Source organism: Halictus rubicundus, chromosome 2 (assembly GCF_050948215.1).
Source record: "Halictus rubicundus isolate RS-2024b chromosome 2, iyHalRubi1_principal, whole genome shotgun sequence".
In the NCBI taxonomy this organism is placed as follows: domain Eukaryota; kingdom Metazoa; phylum Arthropoda; class Insecta; order Hymenoptera; family Halictidae; genus Halictus; species Halictus rubicundus.
Window position 1 is genome coordinate 16,190,831 of NC_135150.1, and position 24,847 is coordinate 16,215,677.

General features: G+C 39.0%; 2 protein-coding genes across 5 annotated transcripts; one reads left to right on the forward strand and one right to left on the reverse strand.

Annotated features, from left to right (window-relative positions):
- Nucleotides 1–556: 556 nt before the first annotated feature.
- Nucleotides 557–8,650, forward strand: LOC143365421 (sensory neuron membrane protein 1). 2 transcript variants are annotated; one of them, XM_076805584.1, is made up of 9 exons: nucleotides 557–715; nucleotides 1,731–1,847; nucleotides 2,895–3,055; nucleotides 3,407–3,606; nucleotides 4,698–4,897; nucleotides 5,433–5,688; nucleotides 6,503–6,714; nucleotides 7,340–7,566; nucleotides 7,720–8,650. In XM_076805584.1, the coding sequence occupies exons 2-9, from the start codon at nucleotides 1,743–1,745 to the stop codon at nucleotides 7,943–7,945; spliced, it is 1,587 nt and encodes a 528-aa protein (XP_076661699.1). In that variant the 5' UTR covers nucleotides 557–715; nucleotides 1,731–1,742; the 3' UTR covers nucleotides 7,946–8,650. The 2 variants fall into 2 exon arrangements, with proteins under 2 accessions (XP_076661699.1, XP_076661698.1); XM_076805583.1 differs by lacking the exon at nucleotides 557–715 and adding an exon at nucleotides 755–1,032.
- On the reverse strand, nucleotides 8,420–24,812 carry LOC143365422 (G-protein coupled receptor moody). Of its 3 annotated transcripts, XM_076805586.1 has the most exons (6): nucleotides 24,777–24,812; nucleotides 17,490–17,769; nucleotides 14,947–15,156; nucleotides 10,994–11,232; nucleotides 10,487–10,799; nucleotides 8,420–9,919 (listed from the first exon to the last, which is right to left on the reverse strand). In XM_076805586.1, the coding sequence occupies exons 3-6, from the start codon at nucleotides 15,154–15,156 to the stop codon at nucleotides 8,957–8,959; spliced, it is 1,725 nt and encodes a 574-aa protein (XP_076661701.1). In that variant the 5' UTR covers nucleotides 17,490–17,769; nucleotides 24,777–24,812; the 3' UTR covers nucleotides 8,420–8,956. The 3 variants fall into 3 exon arrangements, with proteins under 3 accessions (XP_076661701.1, XP_076661700.1, XP_076661702.1); XM_076805585.1 differs by lacking the exons at nucleotides 17,490–17,769; nucleotides 24,777–24,812 and adding an exon at nucleotides 15,858–15,980; XM_076805587.1 differs by lacking the exons at nucleotides 14,947–15,156; nucleotides 17,490–17,769; nucleotides 24,777–24,812 and adding an exon at nucleotides 14,062–14,197.
- Between the last annotated feature and the right edge of the window lie 35 nt (nucleotides 24,813–24,847).

The following is a 24,847-nucleotide window of genomic DNA, read 5'->3' on the forward strand; positions in this document are numbered from 1 at the left end:
ACCTGAGGTCACTTAAGATTGAAAGTAATTTTCGCCAGTAATAGCTTGCAGTAACATCAAGTCGGTTACTATTCCTATATTACTTCTATTCTGTATTTTTGTTACAACTTTTTAATAAAGCTCTATGTGACCTATGTTTACATAACATTTTTTTCTTATTTAGTGCCATACAAGTGTTTAGGGACACCCTGTATAATTGACACAGATCCATAAAATGTATTTTCTGCATTTCCAATACAGGCCCACATTTTACAAAAAGTTATAAAATACAACTTTCAGTATTCTCTCTGTAATTCCGACCAATTGCAATGTTTTCAAAATTGTTGTTCGCGTCACGTAGCAAACTAACTAACTAACTAGCAAACTAATTGTTCTAACTTCAAAAAAAAGCCAAATCGAATAAAAATCTAAGTCCATATTAAAAAAGTCTTGGTCTTTTAGGTAATGTCCGAATATCAATAAGAGCCGCTGTATAGCGACATGTCAACGGATGCGTTGACGCGTTTAAATCTCATATAGCAAATGAAAAACTGATTGTTGCCACAAGTGGGGGTTGGAGACACGACAGACGGTGTTGGTGCGCCGGTTCCTCGACGACCGGATCGCGCAGTCTTTTGTCGCGGCCAAACCAAGATTGACCGGCCTGGATCGAGGCACCGTAAGAACTCTGGCTCGCTTTGATCGCATCGTCTCCACTAGTCGTGATCTTATCAAGGTGCGCGAATGGTTTCGAGAGCGATTTAAAACCGGATAATCGGAGAATGTGAATCCCCATCAACGGTTTGCTAGGGCCGCGGAGGCGTCCTTCCGGAGTACTTCCGGAGTACTTCTGGTTTCCGGATACCGGAAGGGAAGCTTCATTTTTTTCGCGAGAAAACAATCATAAGAATGCGTGTCGCAAAATACGCGTACGATCTAGGCGGTCGTCTTTTTCGTCGGGGCCTCAACCTTGGCCTGTACTCGTCGTTTCTGGGACTTCTCTCGTTCGTAACAGCCGGCCGAAAGCTCCGGAATAATCTGCCTAATTGCAAGGTCTCCGGAATTTGATGAAAACCGGTCACCGCGCTCCCGATCGATTATGTTCACCGGATTTCAGCGAAATTGCACGCTCGAATGCAATAGCAAGTGTCATATCCCAACAAAAAAAAAAAAATTAATCGAAAATTTTCGAGTGCTTTATTTTTCGATTACTTTTCGGTTTTTTTGGTGCGTATTTTTCTATTTAGTGTGCTGTTACTGTGTATTTTCCGAATTCTATGAAAATATGGAAAAGTATTGACGAGTCCATCGTTGAAGCGTCTTCAAGGTGAAGTTGTTCGATTACTTTTATTTTCTATCTCTCCTCGTTTCTGAAAAATTGGAACGGTGTTTGTATAAACATAATCGCCGCACCACTTGCTATTCCAGTTTTGACCGTGTGTCTTCTACTCTATAACGAGGCTGCGCAGTTATCGAAATAAGTCCTTACGAATAATTAAATTTTCATAGTTTTTATTTGATTATATTATTTGAGTAATAACGTATGAAACAGATATTTGATATTCTTCCTTCCACCCAAAAACGAAAATTATTTTATATGCTCCTGTGCGTCCTTAAAATTTTACGAGCGACTCCTGTTACTTCGTTGTTCTCCAATTTGACATTTTTCTTGAAAATCTCAACGATTTTACGAAATAACAAACGCGACTGTGTTAAATAATTGAAATATTTACGTTCATGATTCTGTCTAGTATTTTTCCACGATGAAGCCGAAAAAAATGGGAATCATCGGCGGGAGTATGTTCAGTTTCGGACTATTCTTCCTAACTTTCACCTTTCCGGTCATCCTCAGATCGCAGGTCAAGAAAGTAAGTGCGGAAAGGCGTTCATGTCATATTGTTTTTCTCTTTCGCGAACGAACTTCTAAAACAACGTGTTATTGTTGATTGTAACGATTAGGCTTTAAAATCGTTGGTAAAATAAATTAAAACGTCAATAAAGAAAATATTCGATCAATCATTACTTCCCTTTCACTACTTCGAACGAGCTGCGTTTGAATAAATTGGAAAAAGATGATTGTCACGTCCATGGTCGCCATTACCGTAACTCTGCTTTCCGCAGTTCTCCCGCACCCAGTCATTATTACAGTGACACGGTTCTATTTTCACTTTTGTAATCGTCACGTAGTCCTGTTTCGTTCGTTATCATCTGTCTTCTTTCTATTTCATTGTGAACAATTGTTTCCTTCAACGTGTCTTGTCCAACGCATACTTTTGCTTCTGCTTCACGTTTCAACCACGCTTCTGCTTCACGTTTCAAAATAACATTTCAATTGAAAGATTATTTTGCAATGTTTTTTGTTTCATTATGTTATTTCTATAGAAAAGTTTCGATATCGATATCGAAATATGGAAAACGTAAATTGTGGGCCATAAGCGGATTTTATGCATTTATGAAAAAAATAAGTAGGTGCGATTTAAGAAAGTAAAAATATTTCACATATTACGAAAGAAAATAAATTTTAATTTCACTAGAGTTTGGTGAAATTTAGGTAGAAAATTTTTATTTTGCGTAAAGATCCGCTTATGGTATTACCCTTACTGTTAGTTTATTTTTACCTACTTCGCTCGTTTCTTTACAAAATATTGTTCCTTCCCTTTAATTTTGCTTTCGCACTTTTCTTTCACGTTGCCATCGCTTCATTGTAAAATTGATAAAATATTTTCTTACGGTACACTGTGTGTTTTTCCCGGTGAATTTTACCCTGTGAATTTCCCGGTGAAATTCTAATGTATATTAGACCGTATGCTAACCCAAATGTACAGCTTCATAACTCCCAAATGGGTAGTTCCACTTAAGCTTTCAAATAAAAAGAAAATTGAATTAGAAAGACGACCAACAATTTGTCTTTGCAGCAAATATCACTCGGTAAACAAGGTAGCAAGATGCGAGAAATTTGGTCGAATCTTCCCGTTCCGATGGAGTTCAGAGTCCACCTATTCAACGTGACGAATCCCGTAGAAATAACGGCGGGCCAGACACCGATTCTCCAGGAAGTGGGTCCATATCATTACGAGTGAGTTCCTGTAGGAGTTTTCATAGTCGTTCACGCGTCGATTCTGCCGGAAAAATATCTCTTCAAAGTCGAATAATATCCCGAACAATTGAATTTTTCTGAAAGAAGTCGCTTCTTGAAAGAATCATTAAGCAACGAACCCTGAATGAAAAAAAATATGCCTTCCTGTTCTTTATAAATTAGAGCAGACGTTAAGAAACGTGTCAGAACAAATATTTAATAATGTCCGCGATGTCTTGCGCTCTCTGAGTCGTCCGAACGAGCCAATCAATTTTCGTCGTAACAACTTCGAAAATAAATAAAGAGAGCAGAAAAACATCTTTAATCGCCGAAATAATTATCGGTTTTCAGCCAGTATAAGGAGAAGGTGGATCAAGTCGAACGCGACGAAGACGACAGCATAGAGTACCGTGTGAAGACTACCTGGTACTTCAATCCTGAATTGAGCAACGGGCTTACGGGCGACGAGGAACTCATTATGCCTAATTTGCTAGCCTTAATGACGCTTAAGTTCGTCCTGAAGGAACAACCAGGTGCAATAGGAGTCGCCAGTGAGTACAATTTATCGTAATCTACACGAATTGTGCCTTTCCTTGAAAATTTTCTCGATGCCTTTTTCTTGAACCTGAACGAATGCGTTCTCGTAATTTTTTTAAACAATGTACAATAACCACCGTTTTAGTGCCACTTGGTGTTAACGATTGTACGAATATACATTGATAACAGCGACATCGAAAATTCGCAGGTCCGTTAATTGGTCAATTTTCTTTCCGAATTTGTATCTCGACGTTCGCAGAAAGTTTATCTACGACAACACCGTGGAAATCGATTGTTGACCGAGTATAACCCTCCAGTCCGCTATCTTCTTGACGTATTTTTTCCCCGGAAAGCATAGATCGGATATTCCTACATGTCGATCAGAAGCGAAGGTTGGCTTGGCCTTACCTACTATGTATTCTAGAGGCTGCTAAGCCGTGTCGGTGGTGTGATTTACTTATAACACGTGTACGGCACCTAACGCGAGAAACAATACTTACATCCTACCTTGACAATAAGAATTCAATTGATTTCCGTAACCTTTCGCTTTGATCCATCACCTATGAAAAATTGACTCCGCTACATAGTCATTTTATTTCACAAGCTCACACCCAGGGTAAGGGACCTAATTACTATGGGGGTACCGATATGCCTATATTAATTATACCTAGTTTTAAAGCATAATGAATATTAAAAAAGAGATATTGAATTTCTTTCATTAAAATCAGTTAATATATATATATATATATATATATATATATATATATATATATATGTGTGTGTGTGTGTGTGTGTGTCATATATTTATATATCTCTTTTTTAATGTTCATTGTGCTTTAAAACTAGGTGTTATTAATATAGGCATATCAGTACCCCCACAGTACTTGGGTCCCTTACCGTAGGTTCTACACATCTCCGTGTTCTATTTTCAATACTTTTAATTTGTTTGATCGGCCATTTTGTTTTTTCCCTGCTACTTTTGTAGTCCGTTGATTTCGTTTCGAGCTGACCTTAACCGTTCCGTGTTGAGCTATTTTAGAACGATAAGAACCACGCTGTCCGAAAAATGTTGCCACACTTTCATCTAACGAACGTTCCATCACAGACAAAGGGGTGGACAGTATCTTCAAGAAGCCCAAAACGATCTTTATGAAAGTGAAAGCGAAAGATATCCTTTTCGACGGTATGGCTATCGACTGTAACGTGAAGGACTTCGCTGGAAGCACGATTTGCGGTGTTCTGAAGGAGAGGAAGGATTTGCTACCAGGTGGCGAAAATATATACTTATTGTCCTTGTTCGGCACGGTACGCAAGTATATTTCAACAGTTAATTAACCTGTACGTCTGCTTGCGATTTCGCGAGAATTGGGTCGTTTCTCTTGGGTCGCAATTTCATATTACTCTTTTAATCGAACTTCAAAGTCCCTCGTGCATGAAATACCACGTCGTACTGTTCGACTTCGAAACCTTTTAGGAAAGGTATACATTTTTCCGAGTACCTAGTATACTATCGTGTTTATACTTTGTTCAAAATCAGAGAGATATCGTTCATTCCTAAGAAAAGTGACGTAAAATATATTTGTAAAAAGAATTATAATAATAAATATATAAAGTGTGGTGTACTTTATAACAAATGTACATGAGTGCAAATGTTCACGTAATGAGAATAATTATGTTCAGTTCACCTGATGAGAATAAGGTCAAAATAAAATAAAGTCAAATTGAAAAATTTGACCCACCTCTGTGTAATAGACACCGTCGTTAGTATAACGATCCTTTGTTCGGGTGTTATCGTTATAATTATTATCGTAATCCTAATTGGGTTGTTACGAACCGACAGAAAAATGGAACCGTCGATCCTGGACGTATACGCGTGCTGCGCGGGAGGAAAAATTTTAAGGACGTGGGACGTGTGATCGAGTATGATGGGCTACCAGCATTAACCATTTACGATGGAGAACACTGCAACGCGTTCAATGGAACCGACTCGACGATTTTCCCGTCGTTGATGACGAGGGAGGACGACATCGTCTCCTTCTCCCCGGAAATTTGCAGAAGTATCTCTATTCCTTATCGTTACGATAGCAAAGTCAAAGGTACGACGGCTACAAATGCAAACTACGAAAAGCGGGGAGTGCCAAAAATCTTTCCTAGTGAACTACAGTCAAACCTGTTTTTGTGCGGTAGATAGGGACCACATAAAAGAAACCGCACAAAAAAGAATATTCAGAAACTTCATAAATAGCTATGACAAATAATTTTTTATAACATATCAAAGACAATTTTTTTTATGCGGTGGAGAGGGACTCGAAGGTCTTTAAGGGACTATCGTTAGTTCTCATCTTCATATTTAATTTTACTTTCAAATAAAATTTATTTCAATGCCTGCCAATGTAATTATCGTGTATTCTTTTTATACGAGTGGAAAGATAAATATATTGACGATGGTAAATGTTGATAGTAAAGATTGATAGTACTATTTGCTGATAGTAGAAAAATCTCAAAACTGGATGCGACAGTGTCGTAAATACCATACTACAATCAAGAAATTCGCAATTTTCTGACAGAATATGTTGAATATAATGGGGTAAGGGACCCAATTACTGGGGGTGTCAATATGCCTATTTTTAAAGCATAATGCACATTAAAAGTGAGATATTACATTTTTTTCATTAAAATCAGTTAATATGTGATTTATCTCTTTTTTAAAAATATTCATTATGCTCTAAAAATAGGTATAAATAATATAGGCATATTGGTACCCTCACAGTGCTTGCTTTGATCAATGGGGTTTATTCGGGAAAAAGTTACGTTTCTTTAACGTTACTGTTACAAGTCGGACATTTCGTATGCAACAACCTCTTATTTTGTGTTTCCATTATTATTATTATTATTATTATTGTGTTACAGGCGTCAATACCTATCATTATTCGACCGATTACGGTGACATGAAATCAAACCCGGAGGAGCAGTGCTATTGCCCTACGCCGGATACATGTTTAGACAAGGATTTGATGGATTTAGAGAAATGCGTTGGCGTTCCTATGATCGGCTCTCAACCGCACTTTCTTGGAGCCGAGGAGAAGTATTTGGAAATGGTTCATGGACTCCATCCGGATCCGGTACGCAACCATATTGTCGTTAATGCACCTTTAGCTTGCGAATTCCATTCGTTTAGAAAACACAGGGATATTTACAACAAAGCCGAGGATCTCAATATCGTTGATATAAGACTAACAAATCAAAATACTATTAACGACTGATACACCATTTATTTAAAATATTCTACTTACAATTCGAGGATTTCAATTTTCTCGGTACATGTCGTGCCATTATTCTGTTGTGCATTCACGATTGATTTCCGGATAGGAAATACAGTGTTTACTCTATATATGTCAAAAATGCCTAGCCGATAATATCCCAGAACTATCCCCACTGCGGCGGGGTGTACCCCGTGAAGGGCCATGAAGCTCCAGAGGGGCTATGAAGTAACATAATACGTGACAGATATACCTATCGGTGTGAGACCAGGTGACCACTACTAATCCAATAACAAAACTTCCTTATTTTTCATGATTTCCTATTTTCGCTATTGTCCTTTTCTACGTTCGGCGTGAAAATCATAGAATAGTATCTCCTGGCCGATATATGTCCTTGGGTAGACTCGTGTTTTGGACATATATCGAGTAAACACTGTCGACATATTTCAGATTTATAGAATCGAATATATTCGCGTCTCTTTTACAGGAATTACACGATCTCTCCATGGACTTCGATCCACTGACAGCTACCCCCATCAAAGCTCACAAGAGGTTGCAGTTCAACATGTTCCTCGGTCCAGTAGAAAAATTCAAATTGATGAAGACTTTCCCCGAATGCCTGTTCCCAATTTTCTGGGTGGACGAAGGTATCCTGCTCGACGGCGCACTGTTAAACCAAGTGAAGCAAGTGTACATGTTGCTAGGGGTAGTCGGGTAATGTATCTGTTTTTTTCTTTTTAACTTTTTACACACAATTACTAAATTTGAATAGATCATTGATAGATTTGCTAGTCCGCTCGAAGACTAACGATTGATATAATTTTTTGAGACGATTTCTGACGCATCGTTTGGACGTTTGCTCTTCAGGGTCTTGAAATATCTGATGATGGCGGGCGGCGCTGGTCTGGGCGCTGCAGCAGGCTATTTTCATTACAAAAACCGAGACAAAAACTCGATGGACGTGACCAAAGTGACGCCCGAGTCGCGAAACGGAAAGGACGAGGAGAAAAAATGGCCGCCGCAGCAGCAGATGAACATCAGTACAATACACACACAGAGCGCCGCGGTGCCCCCTAATTTGGACGCGAATTAAACAGAGTCCCGTTTAGTTTCTCTTGCTCGAAATCTAGCAAAAAAAAAAAACCAATAAAGCCGGTGTACTATCTTTCGCCTTCGATTTCGAGTTTGCTCTGTAAGCGGTGCGTAATAAACGATACTGAAAGATTCTACCACCGTCAAAGTCGAAATGTCGTTTCGTTGTTACAGGCCACCTATTTATTTCGCAAGTATTATAAATATTGTACAATTCATGTGCGGCCATATTTCGTTCTCGATTTATTTTTAGCTACGTAGATCGTTGACGTACTCGATAAGCTAATGGTATACTGTAAAGGCGAAGAAGTTTCACAACTTTACGTTAAAAATTTAAGCTAAGAGATCGGCAAATAGTTCCTATCTATCGATTGCTCATATTTTAACCCTCGCATGGTTTTCTGGCAAAAATTCACCTATTCTCCGGTTTAGTGCAAATTTTTGTATTTCTGTACGATTGTGTTGTGATTTGTCGCATTTATTGATAATATCGAGTTTAAGTATCGAACGATAATGCAAGAGTATCGAGAATCTTTTTCGTGTAACTATTTTTTAGTTGCCTACGAGGGTTAATCGTAATGTTCGAATAGTTAGTAACGACTTCATCGATATTTTCTGTACTTTGTTCAATTTGAAGCGTCGTTATATTGTGATTTATTATAAGGATCTTAATGGAACTATAAATAAATGACATTTTTTAAACTGCCGCGATCATTTCTGTCAGATAAAACTATTTACACTCTTCAAAATCTACACAATTTCAGAAATCTCATCCAATGGCATAAAAATGCTTAGATTCCACGGCATACACATCGTTAATTTTTGGCCTACTTCTAACGCTTTTATTACCAAATATCTAGATTGGACCTTCCTCTTTCGAATGAGCCCTTTCCTAGCGAAAAATATTCTCATATAAGGACGAAAGGTTGGGGCACGTAAAACCATTTTTCGCCTATTTTTGTCGGTAACGTGGTCACTCTACCTTATCGCGAATCTAGTCTGTCCATCGTCCTCAAGGTTTTCTAGCTCCGTTCCTCGGTCCGACATCGTTTCGGCAAAGTAACACGTTTTTGTAGGCACTTCTGTACTCGGAGCTCATCACCACGTACACCACAGGATTTATGCAAGTGGTCAGATAGATCAATATGTATCCCGCAATATTGAGACCCCTCCAATCAATGGCGTTCTTGAACGTCTTCGTAACGGTGATCGGCAGGTAACAGACGAGGAACGACGAGAATATCACCAGGATCATCTTGAGCAGCTTCTTGTCCTTGTTGCACATCCTCGGAGGACTCTCCGTTTTCCTCAAGTTTCCCAGGCTGGGGAACCTCGATCCTTTCCTGGTGATCGTCGATCTCTTCGCGGACTGTTCCGGCGTGCTCGATCTTTCTACTTTCGAGTTCAATCGTTGAACCCACAGAGCGGACTCGATGATGAACGAAGCCCTGCTCGCCATTCTTTCCAATTTATTTCGAGCGGAACCATTCGCCGCCGATTCGTTCATCATGGCGCAATCGTTCCGCGAGAAGACGTCCTCCGCTTCGTCCAGGTCGTCCCGCTCGTCGACGTACGGTATATCATCTATTTTTATGCCGAATCCGGGGTTCGTTTTATCACAGACCTCGAGGACTCCAGGAGTCGAAGATTTTGTACTGGATTCGTTCGTCCCTTCGGTAGCCATTTTGTTGACCAAGCTGTATGCCTCTTCTTTTTCTTTTTCTTCCTCTTCTTCCTCCTCCTCGTCCTCCTCCTCTTCGTCGTCTTCCTTTGTTGGATCCTGCTCTGAGGAAGTCTGAAATTCCGACAGGGACCCTCCGATCGCCGATCTCGAAGGAGTCCGAGAACAATTCAGCCTGCTGGGCGCCATAATCGCCCGTTTCGAAGAGAAATTTGAGCAAATTACACTTGCCGTGCAACTCGAACCCAGGACTGATAGCTCCTCCTCTTGCATCCTCGGGGACACCGAGCGATTCTGGAAAATGCAATTATTATCTTTGTTTCCAAATTAACAATAATTATATCTTATATATATTCACTATTGCTTGCAACGACTCGTTGCCATTTATTAGTATGGGTACGATGAGCCAGAAATGGAAATGGAAATCCATGGGAATGGAAATTATTTTTACACAATAATCGAACAATTTATTGGAACGAAACTGTTGATTTTTGTAAATAAAAATTATTAATCGCATTTTTAGCGAGTGGTTTAAATAATAAAGCAAATATAATAATCAAATATTTTCAGCACACTGCATACGCATGCGCAGACTCGGCGTTTGGATCAGGCCTGTTCGAGATATATTGTCTGAATCAACTACAAGTTTATCTCAAGGTTAAATTCTACGTGCAGGCAATGTTATTTTGTTATCTGAAGACTGCAATATGCAGCTCACTTCAATACGTATGTTTAGAAGCGCTATTAATAATAGTAATATTAATATTAATTTAATAGTAGCGCCAATGACTAGTTCCACGATAAACGTTATAAATACTAGAATATCTTACGTCTTCATTTTCTGTACGTTTCGATTCTTACCTCACGCTTGACATCCTTGGCGTCGGTATTCGCAGTTAGGTTTCGTTTCCGCCTCTTCCAGGCCGTTTTCCGAACGATATAGAAAATCCTGGCATAGCAAACGACGATCGCAACGCAAGGGATTAAGAAGGCAACGACGAAAAGGAACTCTTTGGGACTTCGACCGTGTACATCCGGAAGTATCGAGCAGGATCCAATGGCGGTGTCCAACCCGAACCGTCCCCAGCTTTCGAACCACGTAACAACAAGAAAGCCAAATGCGAGGATCCAGATACCTATCACCATCGGCACTATGTACTTTTGTTTATAAAATCTGAAAGAATATACCCAGTTGATTATTTGTTTATTATTATTATTTTATTTGTCGTGTGATTATTTCATCTATTTATTTTTTAATGAATTATTTAAAATAACCCTAGGTTAATAATAAAATGTACGTTTTCGAAATATAAACTATTATTTTCATTTTCAGCTATAATTAACCGTACGAGATTGTAAGTTACTTACATAGGATACAGTCTAGGATGACCTATCATGACGTAACGATTGATCGTGATCGAAAGGATCGTGAACAGACTCACTGCGACCAGACCGTATCTCAGCAAAGGAAACAGACGACATAACAATGCCCCATGCGGCCAAGAACTATGCCAAAATGTCGACGTCGCGAGGGGTAGGTTGAAGCAGCAAAACATCAGATCCGAGACCGATAGGTTCAGTATGAAGATGGCGGTGGCATTTCTCAGCTGTGAAAACGAAAGAAAGTTTCCGAAGAAAATTTTATATTAACCCTCTATTAACCGGAGTCATTTGTGACCCGCACCGATATTTCACTAGTTTTCTTTCGATATAAGGCGATAGCTCGGGACCAGCTTTCGTCGTATTGCGAACAAAGAAGAAGAAGAGTGGATAGCTATTTTCTTATTTTCCAAATAAAAAGTTTATATCGGAATAAAATTGTACATATAATACAATTGTACACATTGACGGTACGCTGGAGCTTATCCCCACCGCGACGGGTCACGAATGACTCCGGCATAGCACACGAAGGGTCAAATCCTGACCGTTTATGATTGACCTCCGACCATCTATGACTATCTATCTAAAATCGTAATCGGGTCGTTGAACTCGTTTCGACGTTGGCTCCGCGTTAAAAGACAGACGTCGCTGTGTAAAAAGCATGACCTTGGCGTGATCTCCAAGGTGATAGCACAACTGTTTATTATCATCTGTACGCTCGCGTCTTCGAATCGCATAAACACCATTTAGCCTTCTTTTTTAATTTCGATGGCGCGTGTGGAACAATTTAAATGGCCGCCTATAACCGAGGCGTTCGACGTACAGTCGTAAATAAATATCTTCCACGTTCCGCGCGTACAACAGGTCTCATAAATCGAACGTGTTACACCGCGGTGAAACGTGCGGCGAACGGAACCACGCTGAAAATACCAATTCGACAGGAATTTCGCATTACTAAGCATACCTCGGACATTGTGCAATAAAACATTAAAGCCGCCTGGTGTTGTTTCTTCGCGCGGTTTAATTCCAGTTCATCGATTGGATCGACTCCGTCGGAATTGGCGCGGATACACTCCTCTTCCCCTCCCCCTCCCCTCACGGGACCAACGAAAACACGGTAACGCGAAACTTCTGATCTCTTCCGCGACCGAAGGTGTAGATCGAAAGTCCGATTTCATAATAAACGGTGCCGACAACCTTCCGATCGTTGCCTCGTTTTCGTTATTACGCCGCCGATATTTTCGGTATTTATAGGAATAAGGTGGCCATTACCACGCCGAAACAATGGCCGATACGCTTACAAAAAGAACTCGTTGACAATGGCGTCCACGATCGCAGCGCGCGATCGATTGCGATATGAATTTTAAAAACACCTGAATCGAAACTTGTTTTGTAGACTTTAACGAACAGGCTCGTATTTTTCTGACTAGACGTTCTTGATTGGACTAGAGAATATCAACTCACTCTGACAAATGGTTTCCGAGATTATAAATTCAAGCTAAAAGATGTAGGTGAAATAACACCAAGTTTAATTGTGATCTCAGAAATTCTCCGAGTATTCGAAAAATGGATTCATTTTTCTGTTGCTTTTTTCCACGTAGATTGTGGATTTTGAAAATACTCTATTTCCGAAAGAAATATGTCTAAAAGTTAAACAACAATTTTCGACAAAGGGTAACGGATGCTTTATGGCTATTTGCAAAGTGCTTCGCGAACAATAAATTTCTCTAAACATCCGCGCGCGTGCAGTAATCCTTATTTCGGGTTTCTAGCGAACGCTGGAAGTCTCGGTAACTGGAAGAAATTGGTTTTTCCGGCACAATGCGACCGGTAGAAGAGTTTTATGACTGTTCCAAGGCTTGCCGGGAACTGAAAATAAATCGTGCATGCACGGCGCGTTGTAAAATCGTCTCCTACATAAATCCGGGGAACTCGAAGAAAGGAGAATGTTTGTATGCATGGCGGGAAGTTATCGTAGCGTCGACGGGTCTTATCTGACGATCGTAGATCGCAGCTCGGTAAATATCACCATTTTAAACCTATAAACATCAACGTTGTAGAACAATTTTATTTATCCAATTACCGTTCGCGAACCTTTTATTGCACCTATGTACACGGAACAGAGAAAGATACAGACACTACGAGAACAATTACATGAAGAAAATGCGGATAAAGAAACTAAATGCCAAATTATTATAGAAATGTAAGTACATAGATTATTAAATTGTTACAGATTATTAATAAAACAATGCTGATTTCTATCGAACAACGTTTGGAATCATTTTCGTTTCGTGTAGCGATTAAATCGCACATGAACGTACTGATTGAAATCGACATAGGGTAAGGGACCCAATTACTATGGGGGTGCCAATATGCCTATATTAATTATATTCCTTTACTGTCATTTTTTGATGAAATTTTCATGTCTTTGCCTTCAAGGTCATCCGAAGGTCATGGTGTGCTAGGTCGTTGAATGCGTCTTGATACGGGCTATAATACTGTTAAGTCAAAAATACAAAGTGCCATTTAAAAAGATGAAGGCGACCTTGACAATACTAAACAAAAATTTTTGTAACTTTTTTTATTGCAATGTATAGGCAATCGAAAACCGATCAACTTTTGTTGAAAATATTTGTTTATCAGATTGTCGCAAGTACTTGAAAAATCATGAAAAGTGTTACGTGGGACACCCTGCATATGGTATATATATCTCTCTTTTTTAATATTCATTATGCTTGAAAAATAAGTGTAGCTAATATGGACATATTGGTACCCCCCACAGTAATTGGGATTTCCACAAGTGCAGCGTAAGTTGCTCACTCGCAGCTTTCCTTCGCGAAGAAAACCGAATTACGAACTTTTACTAAAAATTTCCCCACGGCTCGCCATTGTGTTCTAAAACAAGAACCGAGGTGAACCACTTCACAAAGCGGCCCGTCTAGGATTTAATAGCAACGGGTAAGGCGCACTGGAAACCTGAGCAACTGCGACGTGTAATCTAGATCGTTCCGCGTAAGAAATTCGTCACTCGGAAATCCAGACACTATCGTAGTTACATTTATCTTCGTGTTTATCGTTGCACAAATTTCCAACCACCGCCTACAGAGCTGAGAATTATCTGAACTCCTTGATAATGGCCGCTCTATCGTCACCATAGTGACAATGTTGAAGTACCATTGAATCTAACGTGTGAAGTTATGCAATATTTTCCTACATATGTTCTATTGTACATGCAGCAAACATACAGAGTTACAGGATAATACACAGAACATGCAGTGCGATAATTATGAGTCATCATAATTATGTCGTCTTTGCGTGCAGTTTTGTCTATTGTACACATTGAAATAATTGAGAGAACAATTATCATCGTCAAATCATGCACATTGTTTAGCCCAGTTCGTGCATTTAAAGCTGAACATTGTGTTCACTCGTGTATTAAACAATTTAAAATTTAAACTGACCCCTTGACACACGAATTCACTTTAATTATGTGTCACCAAAGATTTATTATTTAACTTACGGTGAAAGCTTAGCATTGAATTTTCGTATAAATTCAACATAGATGTGTTCCTGGGATAATATAAATGTAACTGGTAATAATTGTTGTCAATGTTGAACAATATTTTACTTCAATGTGCACTATGTCCTCAAACGTATGTACAAATTAATTCGTGGCTCTCACCGAACTCCAATGGTCCACCATATTAATTACTTGTAAGATGGAGTAAACGCGTAGACAGCGATGGAAATTATTTTGGAGAGGAGAATATATTCCAGTTGTTGAGTAAATATTTTTAATGTTTAAATAGAACTGTTACAAAATTCTCAGTCTCCGCTTTGGCAACGTTTCCTGGTTTCTGACAGCGTTTAGGCGCGCGGAAATGAGTCGAATCCGAGCACGAACGATTGCAAAATTGTGTGAATGGCGAAGGAAAACTGACCTTTCGGGTTCGTAGAAGAGCAACAATGGTGAAAAGGTTCCCCGGGATCCCGACGAGCATGAAAAGCACACAGCAGCCGGCGGCGAAGTGTAACAGCCATCGCGGATAGCCGACGAAGAGGATCACCGATCCTGGATCCTGTAGGACCTCCTCGAGGGCCTCTGCTCCGCCATAGTGACCGGTATCGTTGCTCGCCATCCAGTACTCCATCTGCAGACAGCATGTTAGACGGTTATCGTTTTGCACAGGGCCGTAAAACTCGGCGACTATGTTTCCGATAAAACTGGAGAAATTTTTCTCCCGTGTCAAATTTTTGTGTATCTCTATTATCGAACGCCATGAACATTTTCGACAATTTTTATGCGAATTTCATTGAATTTATCACGATCTACTTTGAGAAGTCTCGTGTTCTTTTTATAAACTGACACAAACGGGGGTAAGCAAATATTTATGCGAATCTACAAGCTGGCAAATTCTACATTTATTTCCCAAATTTTATGCTTAACTTTTCGCGCAACAAAAATGTTTTGTTCTCCGACATTTTTGGTTCATGTAAATATTTTCAGTTCCTAGACCACGTGAAATAAATTTAGAAGCTTCGGATGTTCTTTAACACTATAGCACGCGGTCTTTACTGAAAGATATTGCACGGTGAATATAGCACCCTTGTTAAGGAATGAAAAAATGCGGAAGCATGAATAATATTTCACACTTCGGGAATTTCGTATCAACGCTTTTACATGTTTCCTATTAATCGCACAAGATTGCAAATAAACGCAAACGAAAGAATGTGTTACACGCGTTGCCAATGTATTACTCAAGATGTATTATTCAATATATTGCTCAATGTATTAAAAAAGAAATGGCTGAAGTACCGCGCGACAAATGTAAAGGCTTTTCTGTTCTCTCACTTTTCCAATTGTTTTATGCAATTGTAAATCCACTTTGTCTGTTTTCCCGTTTCCATTGTAGGCGCTCCACACGGTTCTCTTGTTTCTCGCGCGTCGAGAAAATGCACGGAACCTCTTCTTTTTCCCGCGCGGTACGTTGAAAAGGAAGAGAGAAATCTATTTTCGCCACTCGAGACGATAAACTCTTTCAACCGGGAGTAAACTTTACCGAACGATTCTATCTTATGTCGGAATTGCGTTCCAGAGGAACCGCGAAGAGCATGATTTTTAGATTCCGTCCGAGTGTCCGGGCGAAGCTGCTCGAACAGTTAAAAAGACGCTTGGAAATCATTGTAGCGTAGGCCAGGTGCGAACGTCCCTCGGATCCAATTGTTTGGGACCGGAAGTCGTTCGTCTCTGTGCGCCGATATTCTGAATTACGATCGATAACGTCACGCGTGTAATATAAATATTTGAGATTTCTGCGGTGCGCGTGAATATATCGTTTAAAAAAGGAATTTGAATTAACCCTTTGCTCTTGAAATTTTTCTTCCGTCTTAGAATATTTTCATTTTATTCATACGAGACTGATCCGATTTCCACATACAATATCTAAATGTTTAGTAATCTATTAAATACAAATTTTGCAATGTAACAAATATTTTGTAATATTTTTTGTAATTTCTCGAGTCCAGAGGGTTAAGTGATAAAATTACATTGATTTCTTGATCGATTATCAATTTTACTAGTTACGATTTGATTAATATTGAATTTAGAGGTGATTGACACGATCAGTGAATTTAATTTTGACACTAACCCAACCTTCGAATTAGTGGTTCCTAAAAATAAATAAATGTTGTGTGTAACATTGCCGAACAGAACACGATTATTTTTTACAAATCAGATAGATTTCTTTTTTACCGTAAAGTACAGTAAAAGGAAATCAAATCAATAGTAGCAATTGAATAACATTTTAGAGCGACTAAATCAGTAGATGCCTAACGCTCACGAATTTGGAGCACGTTGCGACTTCAAACAAATACCGCATTCCTACAATAAATAAATGTTTCATCGAAAATATTATTCTGTTATTGTAATGAAACGGTGTTTGATCGCAATTACAGATATGCAAATTATAAAATGTTATATAATGTTATTTTCTGCACATAAAGGAATTTCGAGTATAATAATTAGCATTTTATGCGATTACGAAACACAATTAATAATACTTTTGTTGATGGCGTCTCTCGGTAGAGGAAACAAAATTTTCCTAGACATACATCAATAGTCTAATGTAACAATTAGCATGTTAACGTATATACAAATCTGTAAAATGTCTGTATAGAACGCACTGTATGTGCTTTTATTTTATTTTCACGAGATTTTTCCCATTGGTCGGAAGAAATGTTTCACTTAAAACAAAAAATTCGTAATAAAAATGAAAATTTCGATCTGTGTAGCGGTGAAAACGACTGGAAACAAAGAGCTATTCCCTCTAATAAAGTTTCGTTCTCCGAGGCGAGTAGCTTCGGTCAAAATGAACGTGCGCGAGCACGCTTTATCGGCGATGTCAATCGTTGTCCGGTGCTATCGTCAGCACAATCCATCCATTCACACGAATCCTTGCCTAGAATTGAATAGAAGGGCACTTACCTTCGTGACAAGCAAAGGCTGCCGGTCCTGGTCTCATTGATGCAAATCATTTATGGCACGTCATCGCACGAGCACTCGCACACTCCGTTCCATACATTTGGCTCGCTCTTCTCGGGGGATTTACAATGTAGCGATGCAGCATTTCAGCTTGGAATCATTTCTTCTTCATACCGATTCTATATCCGTATCGGTGTTAGCGAATTGTTTGAACAATCTCCGACGTTGTTCCGTTACGCAAACATCGTACTCGCGTTCCTCTTCAACGCCATCCTTGCGGACACTGTGCGGATCATTTAAATTGTTGAAAAATTGACCCACCCGATCGATCGCTGTGACCTTCAATTTGGAAATTGCGAGTGCTTCGAGTCGCTTTTCCTGATTTGCTACAAGCACGCTTTGTATTCTGATTGATTCAAGATTTATTTCAGAATGTTCTGACTGACTTATGGTTGAGGAACTTCGTAGGAATTCACCCTCGAATTCGTTATTAATACGTATATGTTGAAAAAAGTTTTTATCTTTATCTTTATTATATATTATATTTATTTTGAGAATAAAATATATTACCTATATTAAACTATGTAATATTAAATTTCAAGAACCTAAAAATCAACTTATTATTGCTTTAAACAATTTTGTCGTTTCCCAGGATTATCCGATTCAACCCAAAACGTCCCAACCTGTGGAACCTACGAAGACTTCAAGTGTCATTGTTGTCGCATTCAGCTGACCTAACATTTTCATGAACTTTGTTCACACTTTTAGATTACCGAAGACACACTGAGCTTAGAAGGACGCGCGCGTTCTCCAAATCTCCGGATTCCGTAAAAGATCATTATGCACAGTGATGCACTAAATCGACTATATACAATTGAAAAAATATTCTCCATTGGTGTCTTAAGATCTGGAATATCTTTCAAGTTGGTCCACGAGGTTTACGGTTTCCGAAAGAATTTCGAACGACGCACAAGACATCGCACGGCGGACAGCTGGTTTATGCTCACAGTACAATCGACTGGGTTCGGATAAGTATTAATTAAATCAGGTTCGCGAGAACGAGTCGAAACGTTTCTCGCGTAATCCGCGAAACGAACTAAACCGGTCCAGTAACTGGACCGCCGAATTCGTTCGCACACGGACGCGTTCTTTCGAACCTAATAGAGCGCAGGCGTGGGGTTAGTGTCCTTCATGGATTGAGGGGAAACAGTCGAATTCTATTTCACCATTTTCAAGAGAAGTTCGTTACTTCGCTTGACGAAGAACACGCAGAGAACACACGATCGCCGAGTTTATTTGACGATACTTTATATGCACTAATTACGAGCCGATATCTCAATATCTACCAACGAATTCGCGACAGGACTACCAATATGCCTATATCAATTATACTTATTTTTAAAGCACAATATTTTACAATACACACACAATACTTATTTTTAAAGCAAAAAAAGTAATATTAAATTTAATATTAAACTAATATTACATTCATATTACATTACATAATATGACAAAAAGAAAATAAACGTAATATTACATTAATATTACATTTAATATTATATTACATGCATATTACATTAATATTACGTTTCAATATTACATTTTTTCATTAAAATCAGTTAATATAGATGTTATATATCTCTTTTTCAATATCCATTATGCTTTAAGAATAAGTATAATTAATGTAGGCATATTGGTACCCACACTATAAAATTCAGGATGAAAATAATACCTGCTGGAGTTAACAGGGTCGAAAGCTTATCCCTCGGACTCCTGCGAGTTCTAGACCTGCGCCGGAGTCATTTCTGACCCACGCCATTTTACTACAGTTTTCTTTCCTTGGATATAAGGCGATGGCTCGGGACCGGCTTTCGTCATATTTCGGATGAAGAAGAAGAAGACGGGATAGCGATTTTCTTATTTCGAAATAAAGTGCGTCGTCTTATATCGGACTGAAACTGTACATATTGACGGTCGCTCGAGCTTATCCCCACCGTGACGGGTCACGAATGACTCCGGCATGGCACACGGAAGGTTAATAAGCCTGACCATAAGGGAAATATACAGGTTCGTATGATTTTTTAGCGTGTATAGAAGGTGCTATTGAAACAGATTCATTTCCATCTGCTACATGTGCCGCACAGGTTTGCGCATAAACATTAACACGAATACTTCGGTGGGAATTATTAACGAAAACATGAAAATCGAAGACACGATAGTACATTTTATTTTCTTAATTCAATACGGAACGAGATCATGCGTTTTTGTAATCTGAAATTGATACGAGGTATCTTCGACGTATTTGTACATGATTCATTCGACGAAATTTCTGTCTTGATGGAAAAGGGTCATAAATTTGTATTCACAAAGAAATTGAAAGAAATTTGTATGTACATTGTTGCTGTGATCATATAAAATAATATTTGGGTGAAAAGTTAATAAAGAATATATTATAACTACGCATTTATCAATTCTGCATTGCAGAACAAAATTGTGTTGCAGTCGTTGCAATTAGAAAATGGTCGACCAAATGCTTTCTGAAATAATGTTTCACGTCATATACTTGAAATAAAAATAATAGAGGAATGGAAATAATTCATACTATAATAGTAATATTATTATCGCACGAAATTTAATTTTACCTGTAGGTCTCCTTTACTTTATTCTTAATATGAATTAATATTAATATCAATCAAGGTTAACAAGAATGACTAAAAATTACCTTAGTAACAACTAGACAGCAGATCTTTATGCAAAATAAAAATGTTCTACCTGAATTGCCATAAACTGGAGTGAAACAAAAATTTATTTTCTTTCTTAATATATTTAATAGGTTGAAAATAACGTAACAATATTTGTAACTTCTTCTAATATTATTACTGTTTTAAATTACATCTACTCATTTTCGTCATAAATGAAAAAAATTCGCAGTCTGGTAATAACGAATATATTAGGTCATTCCATAAGTAGTATATTTGGAAAAGAAAATGTGAAAACATGATCACAACCATTAGCGTTCTGTGTACATTTTTCTTAATTTTCTACAGTCCCTAGAATTAACGATTGAAATTATTTCTTCACAAAACCGAGAAGAAATTCGCATTTCTCGTGGGACGGTCCCGTACTTTCGTGTCGCACCTTTTATCGTTATCATCGGCGAGCATCGTGCCGGTGTTTACGTTAACGATAACGTCCTATCTTGGTCTCCGCCCTCGCGGACGCAGCGACGAAGGAGGAATCAGAGAACGGTGCTGGTTGCCGAGATTTCTTGGTAAATTGGTACGGACCGTTAACATTAACAGAATCCGAGGGCGGTGAGACATTAACGGTGAAATCAGTTAACTCGTCAGACGTCTCAAGACGCGCGGGGGCGTCGATGCTTGATAAAACACGCCAAGCAAGCTTCGGGGACACGCGATCGCGCGGCCAATTTATCCGTAGATCCAATGGGAAAAACTCGATCTCCCGATTTCCCACCTCGTGACCACAATAAAACAACCTGCGGCACGCAGTTTCACGGGCGACATTGATTGGTTTACCTGCCGGCGAAAATAGATCCGTCGTCGATGTCGGCTCCGTGTGCCAGAAAGCGTTGTACGAGGAAATCAACCGAGATATCGATCCGGTGCGAAGATAAAACGATTTATTACTCGGTAATTTGGCGATCGTTTATTGCCAAGTTTCGATGGTCCTGCGCGCGGGACACATTAATGAAGGATGCCCCCCCCCCCCCCGAAAATCAGCTTTGCTGGTGAATCTTGTCACGTTCGGTGGTTCGACCACTAATGAATAAGACAAATAAAACTTCAGATAAAGATATATTATGAACTATTGTTCAAACCCAATGATGTGACGCGAGGAGAATAAACAAATAGAATTAAGAATTAAGCAAATCGATTTCAATTTATCTTCCTGCAAGACGCGCAGTGAAAATCGGTTACACCCTGCGAATAAACAAGAAGGGTGTCCAATTATAATAAATTACAAGAAAAGATGTTGACTTCATGGTAAGAGTGACGACACTTTAGCTAGAAAATATGAAGATGATTAGAAGATTAAACAATGCAAAGTAGAGAAAGCCGCGGAGAAAAATTTCACAAAGGAAAAAGTTACTTCAAATGACCCCGGTCACCTTCCCTTTCAATGAGGTACATTTTTGGGACACCCTGTATACTTTTCAGATTAACGATTCCATTAATCGGTAACCTGTTGATTGCTTCAAAACGGGTGCCATTATTTCCTGGTGCATTTCCAAGAATTGAGTTCACTGGACCGTTTTACAGCTCAAAAGATCTAGATCGTGGCGATGCGCCATTTTGTGGCGGTCGCAAAGAAGCGACCGTGCAGATACTTTTTCGTGGCACTGTACGCGAGAAGACTTCCGGTTTACGCGACGTCGTCGGCCCTGGTCCGTAGGAAAGGTTCGGGACGTAGGTGTAGGGGGGGGGGGTGATCGCACTCTCTCTCGGCGGAGATTCATTTACAGAAACGCACATCAAACCTATCCACGATGCTCGCCCTGGAAGCACCTACGCTCGATCCGATCCACGCGTTCCGTTCGCTGAAAACCCGACGGTCCCTACATCCTTTTTAAAAATAATTACATTTGGTTACCAGGGTACACGAGGTCGCGAGGGGGAGTGAACCCAGCTGGCTACAAGCGGCCGCCAACGGAAGAGTACACACCGCCGCCCCTAATCAATCGGAAGTGGCACCGATCCTCCTTTTTTTCTCCTTTCTCTTCTTCGCCCAACCTTCTTCGCAAGAAGGAAACGCCATTTACGCGGCCCGCTCCGCCGGTCGGTGGATACGATTAATTAAAAACTGGGGGAGAACCAAATCGTCCGGATTCGGGGGGTGGCTCCGAAAACGAATGTTCCGACAAGCGGCAAATGAACGATGCAAGCGAGTTAAACGGTTATTTCGATTTTCTCGAAAGCAAGCTTGGCAAAAATGGTGGCTCCAATTTTTGCAATCGGTGCCCGCGCGATCAGACAGGTCTCTGTCGTCGCTAAATTGTTGTCAGTCTCCGCTCGTTGCGCTGATATATATTGCCCTAGATTAAGCCTAGAGTTACACCCCCATCTCTAATAAAAAGTAAACGTTCGACGATTTATCGTCAAGGGGCCGTTTACCCGGTCCCCTTTCTATAAAAACTTCGACCTAAATCGCTAAACTGGACGAGCCAATCGATTAGATCGACGTGAAACAAATTCAGATGGAACGCTTTACCCACTGAGATCATCGAGTATCGATTCAACTCTGATGGCAACGGTAGAGATCAATAAACAATTCTTATATAAATCTTCTAATAAAAGCCTTATATAAATATTTGTTAACCAGTTAAGCGCGTCTATCCAAAACTCTATTGCGGTGCGAATAAATTAATTTCTTATCGAATAAAAATGTAATTCCTTCTCATTTCGCTTTACTTTTTCCGTAAAATTTAAAATAGCGGCATTTGGCCTGCTTTCGACGTGTATATTGTGCGCCCCGTGAGGGATTTTTAGAATTAAACTCCGCAGTTAACTGGTTAATGATTGCATCGATATGTTGTGAATAGACTTTTAATAGACGTTCTACGGGCTCCGGGTTTTCTTGAGAATAATTTATGTTTATTGTATCGGAAAATCGACGACAGTCGGACATATTAATGGGGATTCTTAGAAGCGATTAATCTCGCGCTTCGATCTTCCTCAGATTAATGTAGCCTTGGTTCGAGGTGCCCGGATGCGGGTTTCACGGAAACTTTTGTGTTCATCGGAACACAAAAGTACAATCTACCTGAAACTTGGGTGAATCATCCAGAGATTGGCCACGTTTTGTACTCCGTTTATGGAAAAATTAAAGTCGAATCGTGCACGCATTTATGGAATTCCAACAGATTTGGAGTCGCTAACAGCGCACTGAAAATACGTTCGATAATATAATCGACGTAATTTCTCATTATTACTAATAATCATTATTACTCATAATTACTTCTTCTTCAATCGTTTTTCTTCAAAATTTTGGAATTGCACTACATTCGTACCTACCGGTGAACTCTTGCACTTGACCCATTTAAACGCGACGCTGATGCAGTCAGGAAATGGAGCTTTCGTCAAAACTACAAAGGAAAAATACAAAACAAAGAAACAAAAATACAAAAGAAAAATAAATCCAGGCAAAAATTGCTGTATAATTTCAACTCAACGCTGTGCTGATCAGCAATATGGAACTTGACCGACGTCAGTAAATTTTGTTTAATGAACTGTGTGTGTTAAATAGTGAATAGTAAATAATCCTATTTACTTTAAAGTATGCGTACAACTTCGAAAATGAAATATTTTATTTGATGCAATAAGTTTTTAAAATACTATTTCAAAATAATATTTTATTTGAAGTATATTAAAAATATTTGGATTTCGTCTCGAAATATTTTATTCATTTCACTTCCAGTTCGTATTCAATATAAGTATTTTATTTCATGCCAGATTATTTAAATAAAATATTATAATTTGGGTTTTAGATTGTTAACTGGAAATATTTTATTTTATGATTCAGATTTTTCAAATAAAAATATTTTATTTCGTGGTTTAGATTGTCAAAATAAAAATATTTTACTAAAATATTTTACTGTAAAATATTAAATAGTACTTGAAATATTTATTTCTCCAAAAATTGCCCACCTCTGACTTGTGTGGGACGTATTGGGTTGTCCGGAAAGTTCGTGCCATTATTATAAGTGCCATTTTGTTCCATAATCTTTCTCCGTCTTTCACGCAACTTGCGTTTTTCGGCGAAAAACTTTTAAATATGATTTTTTATGTCGACCAAAGAGTTAAAGTTTTTGTCATTATTTTTATCTGGTTAATAGGATGAATGGGATAGCACATCCCAACCCAGCTCCAACAGCTTTTGGATGAAAAAAGCATCAAATGCCTATAACTCACTCTGTTTCCTTCCATATTTAACAGCGTATAAAACTAACAAAAATTAATGTATCCTAATAAAATTTTTTTCTAAAAATGCCTGAAAGATCATCTTTTTAGACTATGTACACATACCATTTGTTTTCAATCATTCCGACATATTCAGATCTATCTTAATGCCACCTACAGAAAAATGGCACCAACATTCCGGACAACCCAATACAATAGTACGGTAGGTCCGAGTGGGTCAATTCTGAACAGAAATTTTTGAAATTTTTTTTCGTCAGCGTAAAAGTTGCTGCTGCATGTCGTTAGGTTTCTGTCGGCGTGGTCCCGGGCTTTCCGATTGCCCCAAAAACCGACGCAGGCCTCTACTCACCACGTTCCTCGTCATTCGCTTCAAGTCCGTCCGTCCCCCACCCTGCGGTCTACTGGGCCCGTATCTATCGC